Source organism: Megalopta genalis, chromosome 2, assembly GCF_051020955.1.
Source record: "Megalopta genalis isolate 19385.01 chromosome 2, iyMegGena1_principal, whole genome shotgun sequence".
Taxonomy (NCBI): Eukaryota; Metazoa; Arthropoda; class Insecta; order Hymenoptera; family Halictidae; genus Megalopta; species Megalopta genalis.
Genome location: NC_135014.1, coordinates 11,182,151 through 11,200,809, shown reverse-complemented (window position 1 = coordinate 11,200,809; position 18,659 = coordinate 11,182,151). Strand labels below are relative to the sequence as shown.

General features: G+C 49.3%; 5 protein-coding genes and 1 long non-coding RNA gene across 10 annotated transcripts; 3 read left to right on the top strand and 3 right to left on the bottom strand.

Moving 5' to 3' along the window:
- Positions 1 to 101: 101 nt before the first annotated feature.
- L2HGDH (L-2-hydroxyglutarate dehydrogenase) lies at positions 102 to 2,979 on the top strand. Of its 3 annotated transcripts, XM_033471217.2 has the most exons (9): positions 115 to 255; positions 451 to 606; positions 824 to 951; positions 1,087 to 1,297; positions 1,458 to 1,670; positions 1,761 to 1,952; positions 2,032 to 2,303; positions 2,374 to 2,553; positions 2,636 to 2,979. In XM_033471217.2, the coding sequence occupies exons 3-9, from the start codon at positions 863 to 865 to the stop codon at positions 2,829 to 2,831; spliced, it is 1,353 nt and encodes a 450-aa protein (XP_033327108.1). In that variant the 5' UTR covers positions 115 to 255; positions 451 to 606; positions 824 to 862; the 3' UTR covers positions 2,832 to 2,979. The 3 variants fall into 3 exon arrangements, with proteins under 3 accessions (XP_033327109.1, XP_033327108.1, XP_076374585.1); XM_033471218.2 differs by lacking the exon at positions 451 to 606 and having other exon boundaries at positions 102 to 255; XM_076518470.1 differs by having other exon boundaries at positions 116 to 606.
- Positions 2,873 to 4,535, bottom strand: LOC117220846 (post-GPI attachment to proteins factor 2). Its single transcript, XM_076518476.1, has 4 exons — positions 4,045 to 4,535; positions 3,681 to 3,927; positions 3,376 to 3,591; positions 2,873 to 3,306 (listed from the first exon to the last, which is right to left on the bottom strand). Exons 1-4 carry the CDS (start codon positions 4,231 to 4,233, stop codon positions 3,179 to 3,181), a joined length of 780 nt encoding a protein of 259 aa, XP_076374591.1. The 5' UTR covers positions 4,234 to 4,535; the 3' UTR covers positions 2,873 to 3,178.
- Positions 4,304 to 4,722, bottom strand: LOC143258782 (uncharacterized). Its single transcript, XR_013032627.1, has 2 exons — positions 4,507 to 4,722; positions 4,304 to 4,393 (listed from the first exon to the last, which is right to left on the bottom strand). It is a non-coding gene; the product is annotated as an uncharacterized LOC143258782 (long non-coding RNA).
- A 127-nt stretch (positions 4,723 to 4,849) lies between these two features.
- Positions 4,850 to 15,618, top strand: LOC117220839 (uncharacterized). Of its 3 annotated transcripts, XM_033471224.2 has the most exons (7): positions 4,850 to 4,990; positions 14,015 to 14,222; positions 14,297 to 14,389; positions 14,462 to 14,530; positions 14,603 to 14,846; positions 14,932 to 15,295; positions 15,387 to 15,618. In XM_033471224.2, coding segments are annotated over exons 1-7 (1,206 nt in total). In that variant the 5' UTR covers positions 4,850 to 4,988; the 3' UTR covers positions 15,613 to 15,618. The 3 variants fall into 3 exon arrangements, with proteins under 3 accessions (XP_033327115.2, XP_076374587.1, XP_076374588.1); XM_076518472.1 differs by lacking the exon at positions 4,850 to 4,990 and having other exon boundaries at positions 13,980 to 14,222; XM_076518473.1 differs by lacking the exon at positions 4,850 to 4,990 and having other exon boundaries at positions 14,081 to 14,222; positions 14,301 to 14,389.
- On the top strand, positions 7,579 to 11,015 carry LOC117220843 (calmodulin-lysine N-methyltransferase). The gene is made up of 2 exons (XM_033471229.2): positions 7,579 to 8,250; positions 8,439 to 11,015. Exons 1-2 carry the CDS (start codon positions 7,579 to 7,581, stop codon positions 8,796 to 8,798), a joined length of 1,032 nt encoding a protein of 343 aa, XP_033327120.2. The 3' UTR covers positions 8,799 to 11,015.
- Positions 15,316 to 18,642, bottom strand: LOC117220835 (facilitated trehalose transporter Tret1). Its single transcript, XM_033471214.2, has 4 exons — positions 17,556 to 18,642; positions 16,909 to 17,476; positions 16,637 to 16,835; positions 15,316 to 16,490 (listed from the first exon to the last, which is right to left on the bottom strand). Exons 1-4 carry the CDS (start codon positions 17,617 to 17,619, stop codon positions 15,852 to 15,854), a joined length of 1,470 nt encoding a protein of 489 aa, XP_033327105.2. The 5' UTR covers positions 17,620 to 18,642; the 3' UTR covers positions 15,316 to 15,851.
- Between the last annotated feature and the right edge of the window lie 17 nt (positions 18,643 to 18,659).

Genomic DNA, 18,659 nt, shown 5'->3' with positions numbered 1-18,659 from the left:
GTTACGGCCCTGTCGGAGAGACTTCTCCCTCTCTCCCTCTCGCTGGTTCCTTCGATACGTTTCTTTTGACAGGGAGGCGCCACATATCAGGAAGGGAGATACGATTTTATCGGGCAAGGGCAGAGAGACCAGGGCAGACACCGACAGAACGCCGCGTCATCCTTTTTCGGCTCATTGACCGAGAAGGTACGCGTGCAAGCAAAATTCTCCGTCGAAAACCGTATGCGACGAATATCTGGCTAGACCGAGTTAAAGGTAAGGTAACCGCCATGTTCGTAAAGACTATAATACGCATCGTATTCGATCGTTCGACCACTGGCTGGTTTCGTGTTACGTAACGCCAACACGTGGCCTAAACGCGTGATCGCAAACGATCTTCACGCAAATCCATGCAAATCTGCGGAACTTCAAAAGAACTGACATCGGGACGAATATTTGTGATTCTCGAAGGAACGATCAATCGGTCCAGGTCGATCCAGTTCCGGATCGAGCATCGAATGCACGCCACGAGATTTACTTGTGGGCGATGCTTAAGCTGTCGTCGACCTTTTGAAATCAGTAAAAGGAAACGCGCGACAACGATCGTTTTCAGACAAAATGTACTAGGTATGTATCGCACGATGACGGCTGGAACGTGCCGTCGTTGAACCGATGCCAACTTAAGTTTATTAATTTAATGCCGAGTCGTTGGACCGCGCGTACTTGCTTGCATGCACACGTGCGTGTTCGTGGTGCACATGCTTCGAGGTCAATTAAACGCTATCCCGTCGCAGTATTACAGCTTCGCTGGATGTCTCACCAAATGTCTTTGTACCTTTTCTAGAAACTCGACGACTCTAAATTTCAAGTGAACAATTGCAACATGAAGCCTATTGCGTATACTTCCCTGACGAAAAGGATCGTATCCCAACAATTCTCTCTCATGCGTCACTATGGTTCGCAACAACCCAGGTTAGCCGGTCATCGATCTCCCAAATGCTTTTTTATACATTGAAACCGAATAAAATCCGTTCATCTGTCGCGATCGCGATAAGATCGTGTCGATAATAGCGATCGCAATGATTTTAATCGAGCAATGTATATCAGTTCCACCAGCACAGATCCATGCGGCACGTTCGATTTGGTGGTCGTTGGGGGTGGCATTGTTGGTTGCGCCACTGCTCGAGAAATGATGATTAGACACCCGAATCTAAAGATGGCGATCGTCGAGAAGGAAAGTGCTTTGGCGAAACATCAAACAGGACATAATAGCGGCGTTGTACATGCCGGAATTTATTATGTACCCGGCAGCATGAAAGTAAAGAAACAAACAAAATGTTTTTCTTAGGACCGTTTTCTTTCTATCGCGTAGCGCATTATAAATAATAGTTACAACCATTAACTACGGGAAACGTTAAATCGGTTATTAGAGCAACGCTTCGTTAAGAGTTTATTGATCCGGCAGGAAATGATTGCAGGCTAAACTATGCGTGGAAGGATTGAAACTGTCCTACGAGTATTTCTGCAAGCACAATATACCGCACAACAAGGTTGGAAAATTGATTGTCGCACAGAACAAAGATCAGGTTAAAAGGATAGACGATCTGTTCGATCGCGGGACGAAGAACAACGTGCCGGATCTAGAAGTGGTCGAGAAAGATTGCATATCGAAATACGAGCCAAAATGTCGAGTACTGAAATTAATGTCGTTTCCTCGCAAGGAACAAACCTCTCCCGCTACACAATAAAACACAATAAAACGTGCATCTATATTGCCACAGGGAGAGAAAGCACTGTGGTCGCCCTGGACGGGTATAGTCGATTGGGCGGTTGTCTGTAAAAGTTTCGCCGACGAGTTTCAAAAGATGGGCGGTCAGATATTCCTAAATTACGAAGTGACCGGATTCGCGGAAATGTCAGAGTCGCATGGAAATCAAGAATTGGTTCCCATCTCGGTGCAATCTAAGAACAAAGTAAGCCTTTCTCACGTTTTCCCGCAACGCTCCCCACATAATTGCTACATTGTCCCTTGTTTTTTCATTACGATTGCAGTGTATTCCAGCAAAATACGTGCTGACTTGCGCCGGCTTGCACTCCGATCGTTTGGCCGTTATGACCGGATGCGATCTAAGCCCAAGAATCGTTCCATTTCGCGGCGAGTATCTATTGCTAAGCGAGAAGAAGAAACACCTGTGCACGACCAATATATACCCCGTACCGGATCCCCGATTCCCTTTCTTAGGCGTCCATTTTACACCCAGGGTGAACGGCGACATATGGCTTGGTCCAAACGCGGTTCTGGCGTTCGCAAGAGAGGGTTATCGGTATGCCCGATACTATCCCTAATCGACGTTGTAGTTTACCTTGCAAACGATTACCATTTACCATTTTCAGATGGCGGGACATAAACATAAAGGATTGCATAGAGATGGCCAAATTTCCGGGATTATATAAACTGTGTTTCAAGTATTTCATTCCCGGGTGCAAAGAGATGATTAAATCCATATTTTATCCACTCGCGGTGAGAGATTTAAAGAAATTCATTCCTGAAGTAACTTATACAGATGTGAGAAGGTAGGTGCAACAACAGTTGGCAGAATAGCTATTAACGATTTCGTCATCTTTATCATCATCATTTGCGTCGTTTATCGAGCAGGGGACCGGCAGGTGTTCGGGCACAAGCGTTAGACAATAATGGAAAATTGGTGGATGATTTTGTTTTTGACAGTGGTAAAGGTAGTATCGGTAGCAGAGTGATGCACTGTCGAAATGCACCTTCTCCAGCCGCGACAAGTTCCATGGCAATCGCAAAACACATTGCCGACAAACTAGAAGCCGAGTTCAAGCTTTAAGTATAACAAAATGACGATCAATGAAAAATAGCCGTGAGATATTAAATTTTCTACTCGTATATAGTTTTGATACGAAGATAGATTGGTTTATTACTTGTTAATAATATTAATTGTATGTCTGAATACACATACATCCCTGTGTCTTCTATTTTTTCTCTTTCTCTCTCTCGCTGTCTTCCGCTTCATTTGCATGTATTTGCATTCGAAACAAACTCGTTCGTTCTTTGTACTTTTAGATAGAAAGAGCTGAATGAAAAGAGAATCCAAGAATACGAGTATAATGCGTCGATATAATCGTATCTCCGTGATATGTAATCGTAACCTGTAACATCATACATAGTATGGTACTAAATTATCCTAAATCCTGATCCCGATATCATGAGGCGCGAATTTGCAAAATCCCAAGCGGCGGTCGAATGGAATCCCATATTGGACAGAACAACTCCGTATTCGCTTATCGCAAACATTGAGTAGACTAAAACGAAATAATCGGTTTGTTAATTGTTTGTTTCGTTCATTGTTATCTTCGCTGCTTTTAACTCACCTAGAGGTTCACAGTATTTGTTATGCCTGTAGAAAAAGTAACACGCGCTCAGTATAAAAAACACGTTCAATACCATGGCTCTCCATTTCCATTTCATAGAGGTGGTCTCCGACCATTCCCTTGTAACATTACGACAATTTGTCATGATAAAATATGCAACGATCATGTGAATAAAAGACATTATCAAAAATGTTACAAAAGATAATTTGTGGAAGGCTGCAACAAAAACGTGTAATTTTCAGATAACCTATTGCAACACATATATGCATATGTAAACATATATGCAATATTCTATATATATGTACCATAATTTTCATCGGACGTCCAAAAGCTTAAAGTAACAAGAGATATGTTTTCAACGGCATTCGTAACAATAGCAATGTTACATATACTTTGTGCCCATTTATAAATATGTTCTTTATAGTAACGATAATACATAATTAATACTAAAACCCTGATGGATGCTTGCACAGCAATCGCAAGCTTCCATACATCTCTTTGAGGTCTGTAATGTCCGATCGCAGCAGATACGGATGGCAAAAAATTATATACCTGTTATAAAGAAAAAAAAAAGGATTGCTTACATACATGCATGCGCACGGGTTCATTGATCCTTATGTAAATGAAGCAACCATAAAAAAAAAAAGAACAGTAGAATATGGAACGTACCTTGCAGTGCGTCGAGGTAGAGTGCTCAAAATTGTACATAATGGACCAAATGACGCAAAATATAAATGCTAGGAACGGCAATAAAACGGTAAACCATGTTACCTTAGAGAACGGCAAAATCACTCGTGCCTTTGACATGTCCTCTTCCACTAGTGGAATATATTCTGACCCCACTCTTGCTTTGCTCATCGTTTTATAATCGTTGATCTTATTTACGTCATAAGAAGCAAAGTTTGATACCCTTAATAGGCTAAAGTGCTACAGTATGAAACGCTTTATTGGTAAGCGTACGGGGTGCGACGATTTTCCTTTGATTCTTTTACTCGTCACCGCGTACAGAGAACCGTATCTGGTCGAACAAACATCGTCGAACCCGACGAAGCAATAGTTGCACGAATTAAATCCACTACAACTTTCGAATAATAACATTTTACAGCGAAGTTATCAAAAGACTCTAGTTACCATCTTAAACACAAAATCGATCGTTCTGGTCACACCAGTCGCACTGCTGAATTTTGCAACCGTGCAGTGACATCGTACGGTGAGAAAAGTATGAACTTCCATACGGTCGGCGACCATGTTCGCGTTGACATAACCTAGAGTGCGCCAGTCGTCCGCCATCAGCTGTTCCGTTGTTTCTATATTCGTCGCGTCGAAAGCGATCTCGTGTTTTGCCATGGCAATTTTGTGACAAGAGTGCAATTTTACGCCCGTATCGAGATATTATTGCCGTAGCCGTCTGATAGTTGCAAAAAAAACGCGCGTTGTCGACGTAATTGCAGTTGTCGTTGTAAATACATCTGACACAGCGCCAAAATTGTGCGGTCGATGGAATTTGAGTCGGTTCCTGGGCCTGAATAGGTTAAGTTCGAAATTGCAGCAGCATAGGAGCGTACGTTTCCTGGCAACAAGAACAACAAGTATCTTTCAACGATCGTTCAAACATGTAAGTAAAATTTTGATACTGTACTCGCATGTTCCGCGATATAGACTTACGTGCGTGCAACGTCGAGACCGAGCATTGTTGAGAACAACGATCGTGGTTCTGTCGAAATCGATTGAAATTGTCGGGAATCTTGGCAGGCGTTTATCTCGATCATGGTTGCACAGTCGCGCACGCGACATTTCTACGTCGTAAAACCGGCCGGCCCGTAAAGTAAACGTGTTTTGGTTCCGATGACAATGAGATTGATTTACGGCGGAATTAAGACTCGAAAGCATGGTCAGATCGATCAAAGAAATTTTGCAACCGAAGAAAAGTAACAAAAAAGACGAATTAGCGGGAGAACGACGACACTGGCGCTCCGCCGTCACGACTACTGCGAGTCGCACACGCTACTGCCCACGCCATTCGCACCGGAACCCGTCGGATCGCGTCGCGGCGAGTTTTCCAAGTCCGATCGTAAATCACATTATCCCGGTCATTATCCCGGAAACCGCAACACAATTCTATACAATAGCCCGGCCAATTTTACATTACTTGCGTGTGTATCGGTGTTGACGTTTACGTTGACGTTGACGCTTGGACACATTTGTTATGACATTATTCGATGTACTATTTCAAATAACATGTTACTTTATTTCGTAGTTATTCTCATGCCTGTGATCCCTTCTGACGTAACATTATTTGAAATATTATTTCACGTAACGCGTTATTTTATTATCTAATTATTCGAAATAACTATGAAGTTAAGGTTAACGTGTAGGGCTGGTTTACACCTTTCCGTCCTAACCAAGTTACTGCGAAGATTTCATCAGGTAAAATCGTTTGGTTCCTTATCGCTCACAGCATTATTTCTTTTGGCTAATTTGAAGTAAGGAACAAACGAAATAATGCGTCATTTGCAATCGCTTTCTCTCCAACGATATTATATTTATTTTCAAATAACGGTCTGAACGTTATCTCTCTCATTTTTATTTCAAATAGTTCAGATCCGAACGTAGCCGCGTTAGCACCGTGAAACGTAAACTAAGCCCCTACGGCCGGCAACCGTTGAGACAGCTGCACGTGCCCCTTGCGCGACAACCGTGCTCGCGCCGTTGCGAGCGGGAAATGTCGTAACCGTTTCCTTCGGCTCCTCCGTTAGTCCGAAGCGTAAAGTTTACACTGTTGGGTGGAAACTGGACGGCGATTTCGCGATCGTGGAAAACATAGGAGGTTCCTGCGATCTCGACTGAAGAACGCACAGACATCGCGGACCGTTTAAACTTAAACGAAGCACGGCAGGCAAAGGTAAATATCTCTCCGCGGAGCTATCGGGAACATAACAAACAGCGGGGGGTGGTATATATCGAAAAAATTGATTGTTTCGGTAGCCGCTGGCCCACGGCGTCGGTCTCTCGCGGCAAACGGAAACATCTATATTTGCTCTGGCAAGCGGAGCCTATCGACTTCACGCTCGAACGAAACCGCGTGTATTTAGCGTATTTGTATTTGTATTGCCGTCGCGCTCGTCGCTTGTCGCCGCCGAGAGTTCTATTCGTGTCAAACGATTTTCTAGCACCCGAGACGTCGTCGTCGTCGTCGTCGCCGCCGCCACCAGAGAAACTGGGGGATCCTCTCGACCGCGTTACGATCCCCGGTATCGAGCAATTTGGCATTCGACGCGTCCTTCTTCCGTGGGAAATACTTTGGCACCGATTCACGGCACTTATTGCGCGACACTCGATCGTTCTTACGGTCTTTTCCGGCCGCTGATTTCGTTTTCGGGATCGAGCCTCGACCGCGCGTGTCCCGTATCCGGCCGCGGGGGTGGTTATTCGGGGGTGGATTCGCGTTCGTGTCGGTTACAAGCGACGAGATACGCCAAGCTGCGAGCGGGGTAACGCGTAAAAGTGGCGCGAGGGTCAAGGGACAAGAGACGCGGGACGAGGTTAGGGTCAAGGGTGCAGGGGAGGAAAGGGGTTGCGCGGGACGCGTGTGTTACGCGCGCTCGTTACGGACGTGTGCGGTACACAGAAATATAGGAACGTATGCAGGAAAGACGGAGATATAGGAATACAGTGATATAGGAAGAGACGAGGGCGACGAGGAGGAGGCGCAGGCGCGAAATCGGACGCGGTGAACGCTCGACGGCCGACGCGCCGCGCCGAGCGGAGCCGCGCGACGGCCCGACGTCCGCGTGGCGCGCGAGTTAGAAGTCGGCCTCGGTCTTTTAGTGTCGGCCCGTTCCTTCGCACGGTCTCGTTGTAGCTTGCAACCGCTCGCCGGTAGATTCGTATCCAGGAAAGTTCCTCTTCGCAATTTTCTTTCGGAAGCAACGATCGCTCTTCCAGCGGTCTTCTTCTTCTTCGCTCTCTTCGGCATCGTTTCGCCGGCAGAGCGCGGCGACGGTCCGAAATGAACGCGAGGTTCGCGACGCAGCGATTTCACGGCGGTACCCGCGAATTCCCGGCTTCGAGCGGCTCCGGCTGCCTCGGCGTTTGCTGATGAACCGATGAGACACCCCGTATCGAATCGAGTCGCTCCGTGAGAGCGGGGGTTGAAAGAATCGGTCGTCGCGTAGACGAAAGATCGAGACGTGGAGAGAAGGCATGGGGGACGAAGGATTCGGGGAGAAGGAGCCGCGGAAGAGAAGCACCGCGCAAAGCCGATGGCGCATTCTCGCGAAGACGCTGATCGGCCCGCGGGCGAACGAGAGGTTCGCAGAGCCGGAGAACGATCTGAACGACGTGTCCGTTCGCCGTTTCACCAGCTTCGGCCTGCTGAAGACCGTCCGGCTGGAGAACGCCGGGTCGAAGGAGGAGGAGCCGGGCACGAGGTGGTACGAGTACTCCGGCATTTTGGAGAACCGGAAGTTCACCGTGCAGATCCGCTGGCTGAAGAACAACAGCTTCACGGCGAACGAGCTGATCGGCTTCAACAACACCGGGAACGTGTGCGTCTGGCCTTCGGAGGAGTGTCTGGCTTACTATCTGCTGAAGAACCGCGATATCTGCCGGAACAAAAGGGTTCTCGAGCTCGGGGGTGGCATGAGCTGCCTGGCGGGCGTGATCGCGGCCAAATATTGCGATCCGAGCGGCGTCGCGCTCACCGATGGCAACGCGACCAGCGTGGAGAACGTCCGGCGCATCGTCGCCAGGAACGAGATGGCCGATCTCGTCGAGTGCTGCGTCGTCCGATGGTCCAAGGCGGCCAGGGCGATCAGGACTGCGAGATCGGCGAAATCGTTTCCGTACGGCAACCACATCGGCCTCCGAATCAAGGTGATTTTCCGAGATCGTTGTCTTTTGAAAGTCGCGTCGATTTCTCTGTCGGTTTCTTCCTATACATTCGGTCGTGTTTCGTTTTTGTTGGCGGGAAAAGGATCACGGATCTCTCTCTCTCTCTCTCTCTCTCTCTCTCTCTCTCTCTCTCTTTCTATTCGAGTTTCTGAATTGACTTTCCTACGTAGAGCTGGACGGCCGGAGACGACGACTCGCCGATCGCCCCGGAGAAATCGTACGACGTGATCCTGTGCGCGGACTGCCTGTTCTTCGACGAGGTGCGCTCCGATCTGGTGGAAACGATCTACGGCTGGCTGGCGAACGACGGCATGGCCCTGGTGATGGCGCCCCGACGGGGCCAGACCTTCGAGAGGTTCGCGGATGCGGCCACCAAACGGGGCTTCACGGCCAGACGGATTGATCGCTACGACCACAGGATTTGGTCGAGACATCTGGAGCTGTTGGACCACAGCCAGGAGTATTGTCCGGACCTCCATTATCCGATCCTTTTGGAACTGACCAAGCAGAAGAGGATGCCGTCCGGATGACCATCGATAACGACCAACCGAACGAATCCTTTGTCTCCGAGCGTCGCCGTGCGAACGCCGGGGCGAAACGTCGTCCGCGTTATCCTACTTCTCGTAGAACCGAGTTCTCGATAGTCCTCTAGCCACGTTTCTACGTTTCTATCGTAGACGTTCCGCGACGGCGCCGCAACGGGCCGAAGCGACGAGGTCGTGTCGAAATTAAAAAGGACAAAACTTTTGATAGTAATGAGACACGAAGCGACTGATCGTTTGTTACGTTCAAGCTGAACAGAGAGAACGCATCGTGTTGCGAAAGTAATCTCGATTTTCTTGCGAGTTATTATTTATTTGGAAGATTACTTTCACGACAACTCGATGGTCCGAATATCTTTTTAACATTGACAACTTCTGTAGAAATGTTCCGACAAAATTGTGACTTATTCGACGCGCCGATTTCGAATCCGATCGCAAGATTTATCCAGTACAGTAATGTCTCCCCGACTGACGCTCGGATTGTACACAAAAATGGACAATTTGGGAACAAGAGATAAGATTATTCGAGGCTTGTAGCTCGTTTTTTATAGTTGTTGACACAATTTGTAACTATAAAAGCGAACCGCAAGGCTCGAACAATCGTATCTCCTCTTCCCAAATTGTCCATTTTTGTGGACAATCCGAGCTTCGATTAGGCAGACATTACTGTGGTTCGGAATTTTGAAGAAAAAGAGAAAATAGGTCATTTTTTAGAAGAACATTTCTTTGAGGAAAGCAACGAGATCGCGACGTTTCCTCGTTCAAAATGATTTCAGAAACCGATGGTCGATTCTACGATTTCGACGCAGCCTGGTCACTTTTTCCCGCACCGCGCGCCGTTTCAAAGAAAACCGTAAAATCCGTGAAACGATAGTACGTATCGAGAGAGAGAGTACCTGATTTTTCGACCGATAGCAACTAGGCGTAGAGAAATATTCGCGTTCGTTTGCGTCCGCGTGGTATGGATTACCATCGTCGCGACTGCCAATCAAGTCCATCCACGACGCTGCACGTACATACATACACACACATACATACATGCATATATACACACATACATATATACATAGATGCATACATTACGTTACGGCGCGTCCTTAATCTCCCGACGCCGATGATCCCACGCGTCGTCGAGGATAGCATCGAGTGCGACGATAGTCGTGGTAACGAGACGGTGCAGCGCACCAAAACCGGCGAAGATTAACGCGAATCCCTATATCTTTTTAGGCGGTGTTACGAGCCGATCAGCCCGCGAAGTTTGTACGAAACCTGCGCGAGGCTTGCCCGGTCCGCAAATCCGATGTAAACCCGGGACGCCGCCGATCGTTGCAATTATCAGCCCTAATTCAATTTGCGTGTTTACGGCATGTGTACGATCATTCCGTGCCGGTACGACGGGTCGCGACGACGCGCGGCTATAATCCGATAAACAGAGACGGAGACACCGTCGTTTCGCGTTCGTTTCGAGCGTTCTCCGCGCTCGCGTCGAGTCCCCCCCTGCCTACCGTTCCCGTCAGTTCTTAGATTCCAAGAGTGTGTTCGCCTTCTACAGTAACGTCTACCCTTACTGACGCTCAGATTGTCCACTAAAGTGGATAATTTGGGAAAAGGAGACACGATTATTCGATAGCCTTGCGGCTCGTTTTTATAATTGTAGACAATTTATAACTGTAAAAATGAACCGCAAGGCTCGAACAATCCTATCTCCTCTTCCCATATTGTCCATTTTTGTGCGCAATCTGGGCGTCGATTAGAGAGACATTACTGTACAATAAGTACAGAAGGACTATCTAGTCGACTTCGTAGTTCCTAGGAGCGGACAGCCTTCCGCGGTTGAAGCTGCTTTCCACAAATTCTCTGTGCAACACGTTCCGCGTCCGCTCCGTTCGATTGCCATAGAGCGTAATATAATAAGATCGACCGTGTAACGCGTAGATTTTAAGAGAAACAGTCGTGGGTCCAAGCCGTGCCGCTGAAACATCGATACCATAAGATTTTTTTTTAAGCGTGTAAACGAAGAAAACGAGAGTGAGAGAGAGAGGGTGGGAGAGAGAATGTGAAACGCTTATCCTAACGATTTAGGACCAATTTAGTCGAGTCTAGTCTAGTCGGTGCTACCGCATCTCCATTGTTCTGTACCTCTATTCGTGTTCTCTGGGAACGTGTGTAAGCAAAGTTACAATAAAGCGAGCATATTTTCTTGAACCCGTGTCTCGAACGAGAGAGATCGTTGATTCGGAGAATCGATCGATCCGCGACGACGACGGCCACAGAGCCGCGACCCGCGAAACCTCGATTCCGCGTCTACCTGCAGTTATCGCCGACAAAAGAGAAACCCGGCCGGTTTTGTCCTATAGAAGTGTATTATTAGTACGCGACACACAGATGTTTACCGACCTTCCCCTATGTAGAAACGCAATGCAGTCATGTAACAGTCTGCTCATCGATTCAGAGGACGACATGGTTGCTCTATTATTAAACCGCGCCGCTAGAAATCACTGGAGCCGCGTGAATCACAATTCCATTTACTACCCCCCCGTTCTGTTCTATATACACCCCGTTTGCTCCATTTACCCCTATTTGTCCCGCCGATCTGTCCGGTTTGTTTCATCCCTTGTTACGGTTTCCACTCGCGCAAAAATCCTGAAATCAAGACGTCTCTCTCTCTCTCTCTCTCCCTCTCCCCCCGTCTCTCTCGCCGCAAACCCCAGCTTCGAACGATCCGGTACAACGTTTGAGGGTCTTCGCGGCTGGTAAACGACGCTCGGCGTCCGCGATCCGAACGAATCTGGAGAAAAATCGTGCTCGGCTCCGACGGACAGAGAGCTCCTGTCTTCGGGCGGATCGCGCCGCGAAGCGGTTTTCGAACGCCGAAAGGTGTTTACAGCCCTCCATGGTAAAATTAGAACGCTCGTACCCGCTTCCTTTTTTCCCCGGCGCGGCGGCGAGGAAACGTAAAACGAGACGATCGAGCTGTACGTCGAACGACGGAAGAGCAGCGCGAGGGGGAGAGGAGCCGAACGAACGATCGACTGCAGACTCCGCGATCGTGGAACAAGGAAATAATCGGAGCAGCGGGAAGTTTTTTACGAAATTCCGTTCCCGCGTGTCGGATCGGATCGCGCTAAATCATCGTGAATAGACGGTCGGACACGGAAACTCGAGGGTGTAAATCGCGGATAAACATTTACGCGATCAAGCGAACGAGCCGAAGCCCGTGTGCCGTTTAAACGTCGGTTACTCGCCAAGTCAAACAACGGGCCGGCGGGACACGGATCGACCCGTAATCCCGTAATTCGCGGCCGAGAAACGACAGCTTGACCGAAACAAGAGCGAGATTATTTATTGTTTCCGAAAGCGTTCGCGCGCGCGGTACAATCGGAGTAGACGGTAAAAATAGCTGGCTATTTGTTTGGGGATTTCGACGGCGCTCTCTGTTATGCCCTGTACAGGATAATTCGATCCGTTAACGACGACGACGACGATGAAATTAGACGTATGTCGCAGCCGGTGTTATCAAATCTGAACCGAGTCTTCGAAAACTGATGCAGGAACCACGTAGACGTTCTTTCCCTGTCAATTTCAACCCTTCGCACTCGAGTGGTGAGACTGAGACGTCGCTAAAATTGTTACACCACGTTCAAAGATAATTTTTACATCGTCAAAGCTTAGATATAAAAGATCGTTAAAAGTCTAACTTTGTTGTACGAGTCGCAAGACTCAATTTCACACGCATGAAATGGACTTTATCATATAAAATGGAAATACCATAAATCAAAAAAGTTAGTCTAGATTTACAATTGAAATGGCTTCGAGTGCGAAGAGTTAATAATCTGGCATTAACGCAACGGCGCGTTGAAATGAATTCAAACGTTCTCGCTATCTTGCATTCGATCTAAGTTTATTCTCGTCGTAAATGCACAAAATCCGCGGTCGATAAATACCGATTACTCAGCAATCCCTCGCGTCAACAAGAACAAGATTTCGTTATTGTAAAATCCGATGTCCGGCCGGATATCTAAATAAATAATCAGGATTATTCCGCGGGTGCCAATTACATACGTTTGGCCGGCGGCTCCAAGGTCGTCGCGAAGACGTCTCCGCGGCGCGACGACACGCGACGATTTCGCAAGCGGCTAAGAGAACGAAGAAGATCGGATCGACCTCGACGATCTCGTCGAAGGGGATCCTCCGACGAAGATGCGCTCGTCAACGTTCGCTGACACCGCCTGGCATCCGCACAGATAGCCGTGACAACGGCGACTCGCCGTATTGGATGCACGCGCGTATCACGGTCCAGCTTGGCACGTGCCAAAAAGCCCGCTCGAAAATATACGCGGACGTCGATGGACGGCCCATGAGATCGCGTCAGCGCGTGCAGCTTTGGATTACAGGATTTTGCGAAATTCAGAATGGACCCCCGAAGAATCGCGCGGGGTCCATTCTATGGATCCATACGCTTCCCTATTACGCCGGGCGACGGGGTTGTTCGCGCGTGTACGCGAAACTCGCTCGAACGACTCGGCTCGTTTACGTAAAGTGCACACGCGATCCAACGAGGAGGTGGAGGCCGGTCGATGCGTATTTACGATGCGTATTTACGATACGAATGCACCTCTAATCGGCTGCAAGCTAGGCAGCTCTCCCTCCCGTCTATCTATAGAACGGTGTCGCTATTAATACAGCCGCTATTATTAATAGAGACTGCAGCGTTGTTGGGACAGTTGTGATTTCCTCGATGCGCGATTCACCGTCCACCGTCGGAATCTTAAAGTTCGAACGATCGATTCGGGTAATTAGCGAGCCGCCGGAAAGATGGTCTCTCGATAACGCCGGCCACTCTTGCCTCGATGCAGCCCCTGCAGCCGGCAACCCCCTCCATCCTCGACGACACCTCTCCAACCAAGAGATAGATAGATAGAGAGAGAGAGAGAGAGAGAGAGAGAGCGAGAGAGCCAGTGTCGTTGCCAGGAAAACAGAGATTCTGCTTTCTCTATTCTAGAACGAAAAGAAAGGAAAGCGAGCCACACGGCGCTCTTCGAGGTCGAGGGTTTCTCAGGGTCGCCGAGACGCTGGCTAATTACCCGTTAATTCGTCGGCGACGCGAGGGCAAAGTGTCCCCGTTACGATAATCGCCGCGCGGAAACCAAGCTCGCTCTCTCTTCTCAAATGTGTAACGTGATTCTCCTCTTTCTCTGTTGCAGGGCGGACTACTGGAAGTCGCAGGGCAGAAAATTCTGCGATTTCTGCAAGTGTTGGATCGCCGACAACAAGCCTAGCATCGATTTCCATGAGGGTGGAAAGAAGCACAAAGACAATGTCAGCAAACGGCTCAAAGAGATACATAAGAACAGCGCGAAGCAGGCGAAGCAAAACAAGAAGATGGAGGACGACATCAGGAAGATGGAGAGCGTAAGTTCGGTTCCGACGGGTTTTTCTTTTTTTAAAAATAAAAGCATAAGATTTCTACGGTTTTAACGGTTCAGGCAGCCATGGCCGCGTACCTGAAAGACGTCGAGAACAACACCAGGGATATGACCGCCGATAGGATCATCGAAGAGAAGAGGAATAGAAGCGACGTGAGTATAAGCAATAACAGTGCGACAACGATGAAGCTTTTGGATCGGTCGATGCATTCTCGATTGTTTCAGACACCGAGCGGAAATCGCGCGACGACGATCCCGGGAACAACGTCTGGTGTCAAAGGCAAAACTCAACAGGTAGGAAAGATCGCGGCGCTCTCGCGAACGTTTCTCGCCGGAAGACACGTTCACGGTCCGAATCTGTTTCAGTTTCTTCACGAGATCGACCCGTGCGACCCGACCCTCTCGCGAACCAGCAGACAGTACCAACAGCAGCCCAGAGTTCCGGCGAAACCGGAAAACAAAGCCCAAGGAAAGAGCAAAGCTAACAAAGGGAAGGGCAAGGGGAGGAAAGCCCAGGAAGAGGATCGTTCCGCGAAACCGGTGCGCAAGCTCTGGTACGAAGCGCGCAGTCCAGAAGGGTACACGTACTACTGGCACATCGAAACGAACGGTGTGTATGCACTTAGAACCCTGCTGGCTCGACGAGTCGCCACGCTCTCGACGCGTTATTCTTTGAAGTCGTGTTCTGACCGTAGAGACCGCGTGGGATCCGCCCGAGGAGGGTTACATGACGTTCGCCGAGCAAGAGGAGGAAACTAGAGAACAGGCGCTTCAGGAGGAGCTCCTGGAACAGCTGAAGCAGGAAGAAGAGATCGCGAACAAGGAGATCCTCGAGGAGAAGCGAGCGAACGCGGAGCGAGAACGATCGAGGCAGCTGAGGAAGTCGAGGTCGGAGAGCAACCGACTGGACGAGACAACGGATACGGCGAGCGCGACGAGGGACGGGCAGGAGACTCGAGAGGAGAAGCGTGAGGAAGAGCAGCGACCTTACAGAAGGGATTACAGCGGGTCGTGCCAAAAGTCGCATCCTTATGGAGCATGGCAGACAGTCAGGGTCGTGTAAGTACGAAGGATAGCGATAGGATAGATCTCCTTTGTTTTATTGGCAGTCTCACGACGAATCCTCGTTTGCGCGTCGTCTGCGTTTCAGCGAGACGAAGCCAGTGGACTTGCAGCTGCCACGACTGCCCCAGAAGACGACCGCGCCGGTGGCGGCCTTCGACAAGGCGGAACCACCGCCCCCGCAGAGGACGTTCAAAGAGAAAACGGTGACGCGTGTCGACACGGGCGACAGCGACGGAGACCACGAACCGACCGCGTTCAAGAAACGGAAGATCGGCAACAAAAATGTACGAAAACGATTAAACGATGACTGATGATTACTTCGATGCTGATCCCCTTTTCTTTTTTATCGTCGCGAGATAACGGCCCCGCGAGTGTTTCTATCGTTCAATCGTCGCGCTCGCGTTTATCTACTGTATATGTACAAATTAAAGAACGTCCATGATTGAAGTTCGATTCGCGAACGAGGAATCTAGGACGACCGTATCGACGGTATCGATTTTAATCGAGCGCGATCGATCGCGTAAACAGACAGGCGGATGAATCCGGTTCGTTACACCTGTTCCGGCATCGGTATATTCTTCTGGACGCTCCCTTTGGACGAGACGCGTCCCTTGACGTCGAACTCGCGGGACGCTCGTCCGTTGAGCTTGTCCAAGATTATGCGAAGCGGCAGTCCCTTCGTTTCCGGGATCAAAACGAAAATGAACGCGAACAGAAAGATGCATATGGTGCCCAACAGGAAGAAGCATCCGTGCATGCCCAGCAGGTCGACGACGCTCGAGAAGAATTTGAGCACGAGGAACGCGGTGGTCCAAACGGTGAACAGACCCAGCGTCATGATCGGGGCGTACACGTCCCGGCTGAGAATCTCGGCGGAAACGACGTAGGGGCCCGGGCCGAAGCCCAAGTTGTATACGATCACATAGACGGACAGGGCCACGATCGGGATCCAATTGACAGCGTTGACGTCGTATCGAAGCATCTGCGCGTAGCAAAACAGCCCGAGCGTGTAGTGACAGAGGCACATTCCTCCGCTCGATATCAGCAGCAACGGCCTCCTGCCAAGTCTTTCCATCAGCGAGGTGGACAGGAACGAGCCAACCAGTTGTATGACACCGACGATGATCGCCGATGCGTTGGGCGACAACGAGCTTCCAGATATTCCGAATATCGTTTCCGTGTAGCTTATCTGCGAACGAGAAACGTGTATACAGGATGGTCCACCTAAGTGTCTCGTCCGATAGCGACGTTACAAAAACTTTGTTACATAGAATTTGACTGATATTAAGTAAGTTGTAAGATCTTATCTCGGTCTCGTAATTTCTATCTGTTTACCATGGCAAATATTCCACATAACTGTTGACCTCCGAACAGACCCATCGAGATCACCAACCCCTTGATCGTCGCCCTGTCTCGGAACAGGTCCGACACCCGGAACGACCTCTCCGAGTCGAGCTCCTTCGCTTCCACCTGCAGCCGCAACATTTCCCGTTGTACCGTTGGCTCGTGGCCCGCCCTGAACCATCTCACCGATCTGCCAGAGAAGACGAACGGAACGTAGCGAGCGCGACGCTGAAGCGGACGCGATTACGCGATTACGCGATTACCTCATGGCTTCCAGAAGCCGACGGCGCCGCACGAGGTACATCGGCGATTCCGGCACCAGCAGGAAGATCACGAACGCTACAAGCGGCACAACGAACGCAAAGATGGGGAACACGTGGAACGACAGCATCCCGCCGAGGATGTAGGTGAAGAGGATGCCGCTGTTCAAGATCAATGACAACAGGCTGCCCAGCATCCCGCGTATCGCGTCGCAGCACATCTCGGAAACGTAGCGCGGTATCACGAACAAGGTCATCGCGCCGCTCACGCCGGCGAAGAACCGGGCCAGCAAGAGGTGCCACTGCTGGGTGGCGAACATTGTGACCAGCCAGGCGACGAGACAGGGTACCATGGCCAAACACCCTGTAACTTTGCAGCCGTACCGCTCCGTTATCTTGCCAACCGTTAGGGTGGTGAACGCAGCCGCCACGCACAAGATCGCGGTCAACCAGGACGCGATTTCGTTCGTCATCGGTTCTTCGCCTACCGGCGGATCCTTGCTCTGCAACACCGGCATCATCGGGGACTGCCAGCCGACCGATATTCCGTACGTCAGCGTCGCAACGTTCACTGAAACGCAAAATTCCGTTTAGCTTCGCCGTTTCCTACGAGCAATAGCTGTTAAAGTGTCGCGGACACCTGGACTCACCCATGATCGCTACGAAAAGCTGTCGCAGCTTCCCCGGCTCGATATCGTCCTTCGCCTGTGCCATGCTTTCCTTTTCTTTACGATAATCGCGGTGCGCGCCAGATGCAACCCCTTTCAATCGATCTTGAAACTTGAGATCCGCGGTACGGGTATCGTACGACCTACCGACCAATTGTTCCCTCTAACGACTCGTCTAACGATCGATTCACCATAGTCTTTCACCTTTACCGTCACCGATCGACGACACCACCTCCAATTTATACCGATCGGTATCCGCTCGGCTACCAAACGAATCGAATCTATCCTGCTTATCTTTTGATCCAAGCATGTATTGTCTCGTACGTGTGACCGCATGTTGTGCGAGAGCACCGTTGTGTGCTCGACAAACACGGCTCGGCTATCTACGTCCCCTATCAGCATCTTCATCGTGAAATCTCTGCGCCTCTCTTCTCTTCACCGTTTTCGTAGTTTTCATAGTTTCCGCGGTTTCCGCGAGAAAATCGATTCCGGTAGGATGCATGTACACATACGTGTTTATGTGTTAGCTGTGTATACAAGTGCATGCTCGCCTTTGATTTACCATCGATCTATTTCATCGCCTCTCACAGATAAGACTAATTTACGACCTCGAGGAGGGAATTGTTCCGACCATTTCCCGCAAGTGGTTGTCTTCGGTTAATTTATGCACTAGGCATATGCAGAAATAGGATTGCAGAATATTGTAGAAATGGATAAGAATTTTTGAGCTCGCTAATTGGTTCATCACGCGAAAGACGTCGCAACGTTTCCAAATCCTGTGCCCACAATGAAAATCCTGCAGCCTGCGGCAATAAATAACTTCTTCCGCAGATCCCGTACGAAAATGGTAGTGCATCATTGCGAAAGAAAATTGCGTGAGATTCCGACATCCTCTATACTCGGAATTATCGAAAAGATTCGATCGTTGTAATCTTGATCCACGATCTATTTGCGTACTATGCACTGCGACATACCTATTTCATGTGAATGTACCTATTTGCGAGAATTATACATATGTAATTACGTGGATGCAGGTTCATCCGTACAGTCAGGATTCGCAAGGTAGCTACATAAGTACATTACGTT

Excerpts from the sequence above, each read along its gene's own strand:
- LOC117220835 (XM_033471214.2), bottom strand. The coding sequence starts at position 17,619 with ATGGCACAGGCGAAGGACGATATCGAGCCGGGGAAGCTGCGACAGCTT. Across the intron at positions 17,477-17,555 it reads GCTTTTCGTAGCGATCATGG|TGAACGTTGCGACGCTGACG; the intron begins GTGAGTCCAGGT and ends TTTGCGTTTCAG. Across the intron at positions 16,491-16,636 it reads TATGTGGAATATTTGCCATG|ATAAGCTACACGGAAACGAT; the intron begins GTAAACAGATAG and ends TCTCGTTCGCAG.
- LOC117220839 (XM_076518472.1), top strand. The coding sequence starts at position 13,980 with ATGTGTAACGTGATTCTCCTCTTTCTCTGTTGCAGGGCGGACTACTGG. Across the intron at positions 14,223-14,296 it reads ACATCAGGAAGATGGAGAGC|GCAGCCATGGCCGCGTACCT; the intron begins GTAAGTTCGGTT and ends TTAACGGTTCAG. Across the intron at positions 14,847-14,931 it reads CTGGCACATCGAAACGAACG|AGACCGCGTGGGATCCGCCC; the intron begins GTGTGTATGCAC and ends TTCTGACCGTAG.
- LOC117220846 (XM_076518476.1), bottom strand. The coding sequence starts at position 4,233 with ATGAGCAAAGCAAGAGTGGGGTCAGAATATATTCCACTAGTGGAAGAG. Across the intron at positions 3,928-4,044 it reads CTACCTCGACGCACTGCAAG|GTATATAATTTTTTGCCATC; the intron begins GTACGTTCCATA and ends TCTTTATAACAG. Across the intron at positions 3,592-3,680 it reads GACGTCCGATGAAAATTATG|CCTTCCACAAATTATCTTTT; the intron begins GTACATATATAT and ends TTTTTGTTGCAG.
- LOC117220843 (XM_033471229.2), top strand. The coding sequence starts at position 7,579 with ATGGGGGACGAAGGATTCGGGGAGAAGGAGCCGCGGAAGAGAAGCACC. Across the intron at positions 8,251-8,438 it reads ACATCGGCCTCCGAATCAAG|AGCTGGACGGCCGGAGACGA; the intron begins GTGATTTTCCGA and ends TTTCCTACGTAG.
- L2HGDH (XM_033471218.2), top strand. The coding sequence starts at position 863 with ATGAAGCCTATTGCGTATACTTCCCTGACGAAAAGGATCGTATCCCAA. Across the intron at positions 952-1,086 it reads TATGGTTCGCAACAACCCAG|TTCCACCAGCACAGATCCAT; the intron begins GTTAGCCGGTCA and ends AATGTATATCAG. Across the intron at positions 2,554-2,635 it reads ACTTATACAGATGTGAGAAG|GGGACCGGCAGGTGTTCGGG; the intron begins GTAGGTGCAACA and ends TTTATCGAGCAG.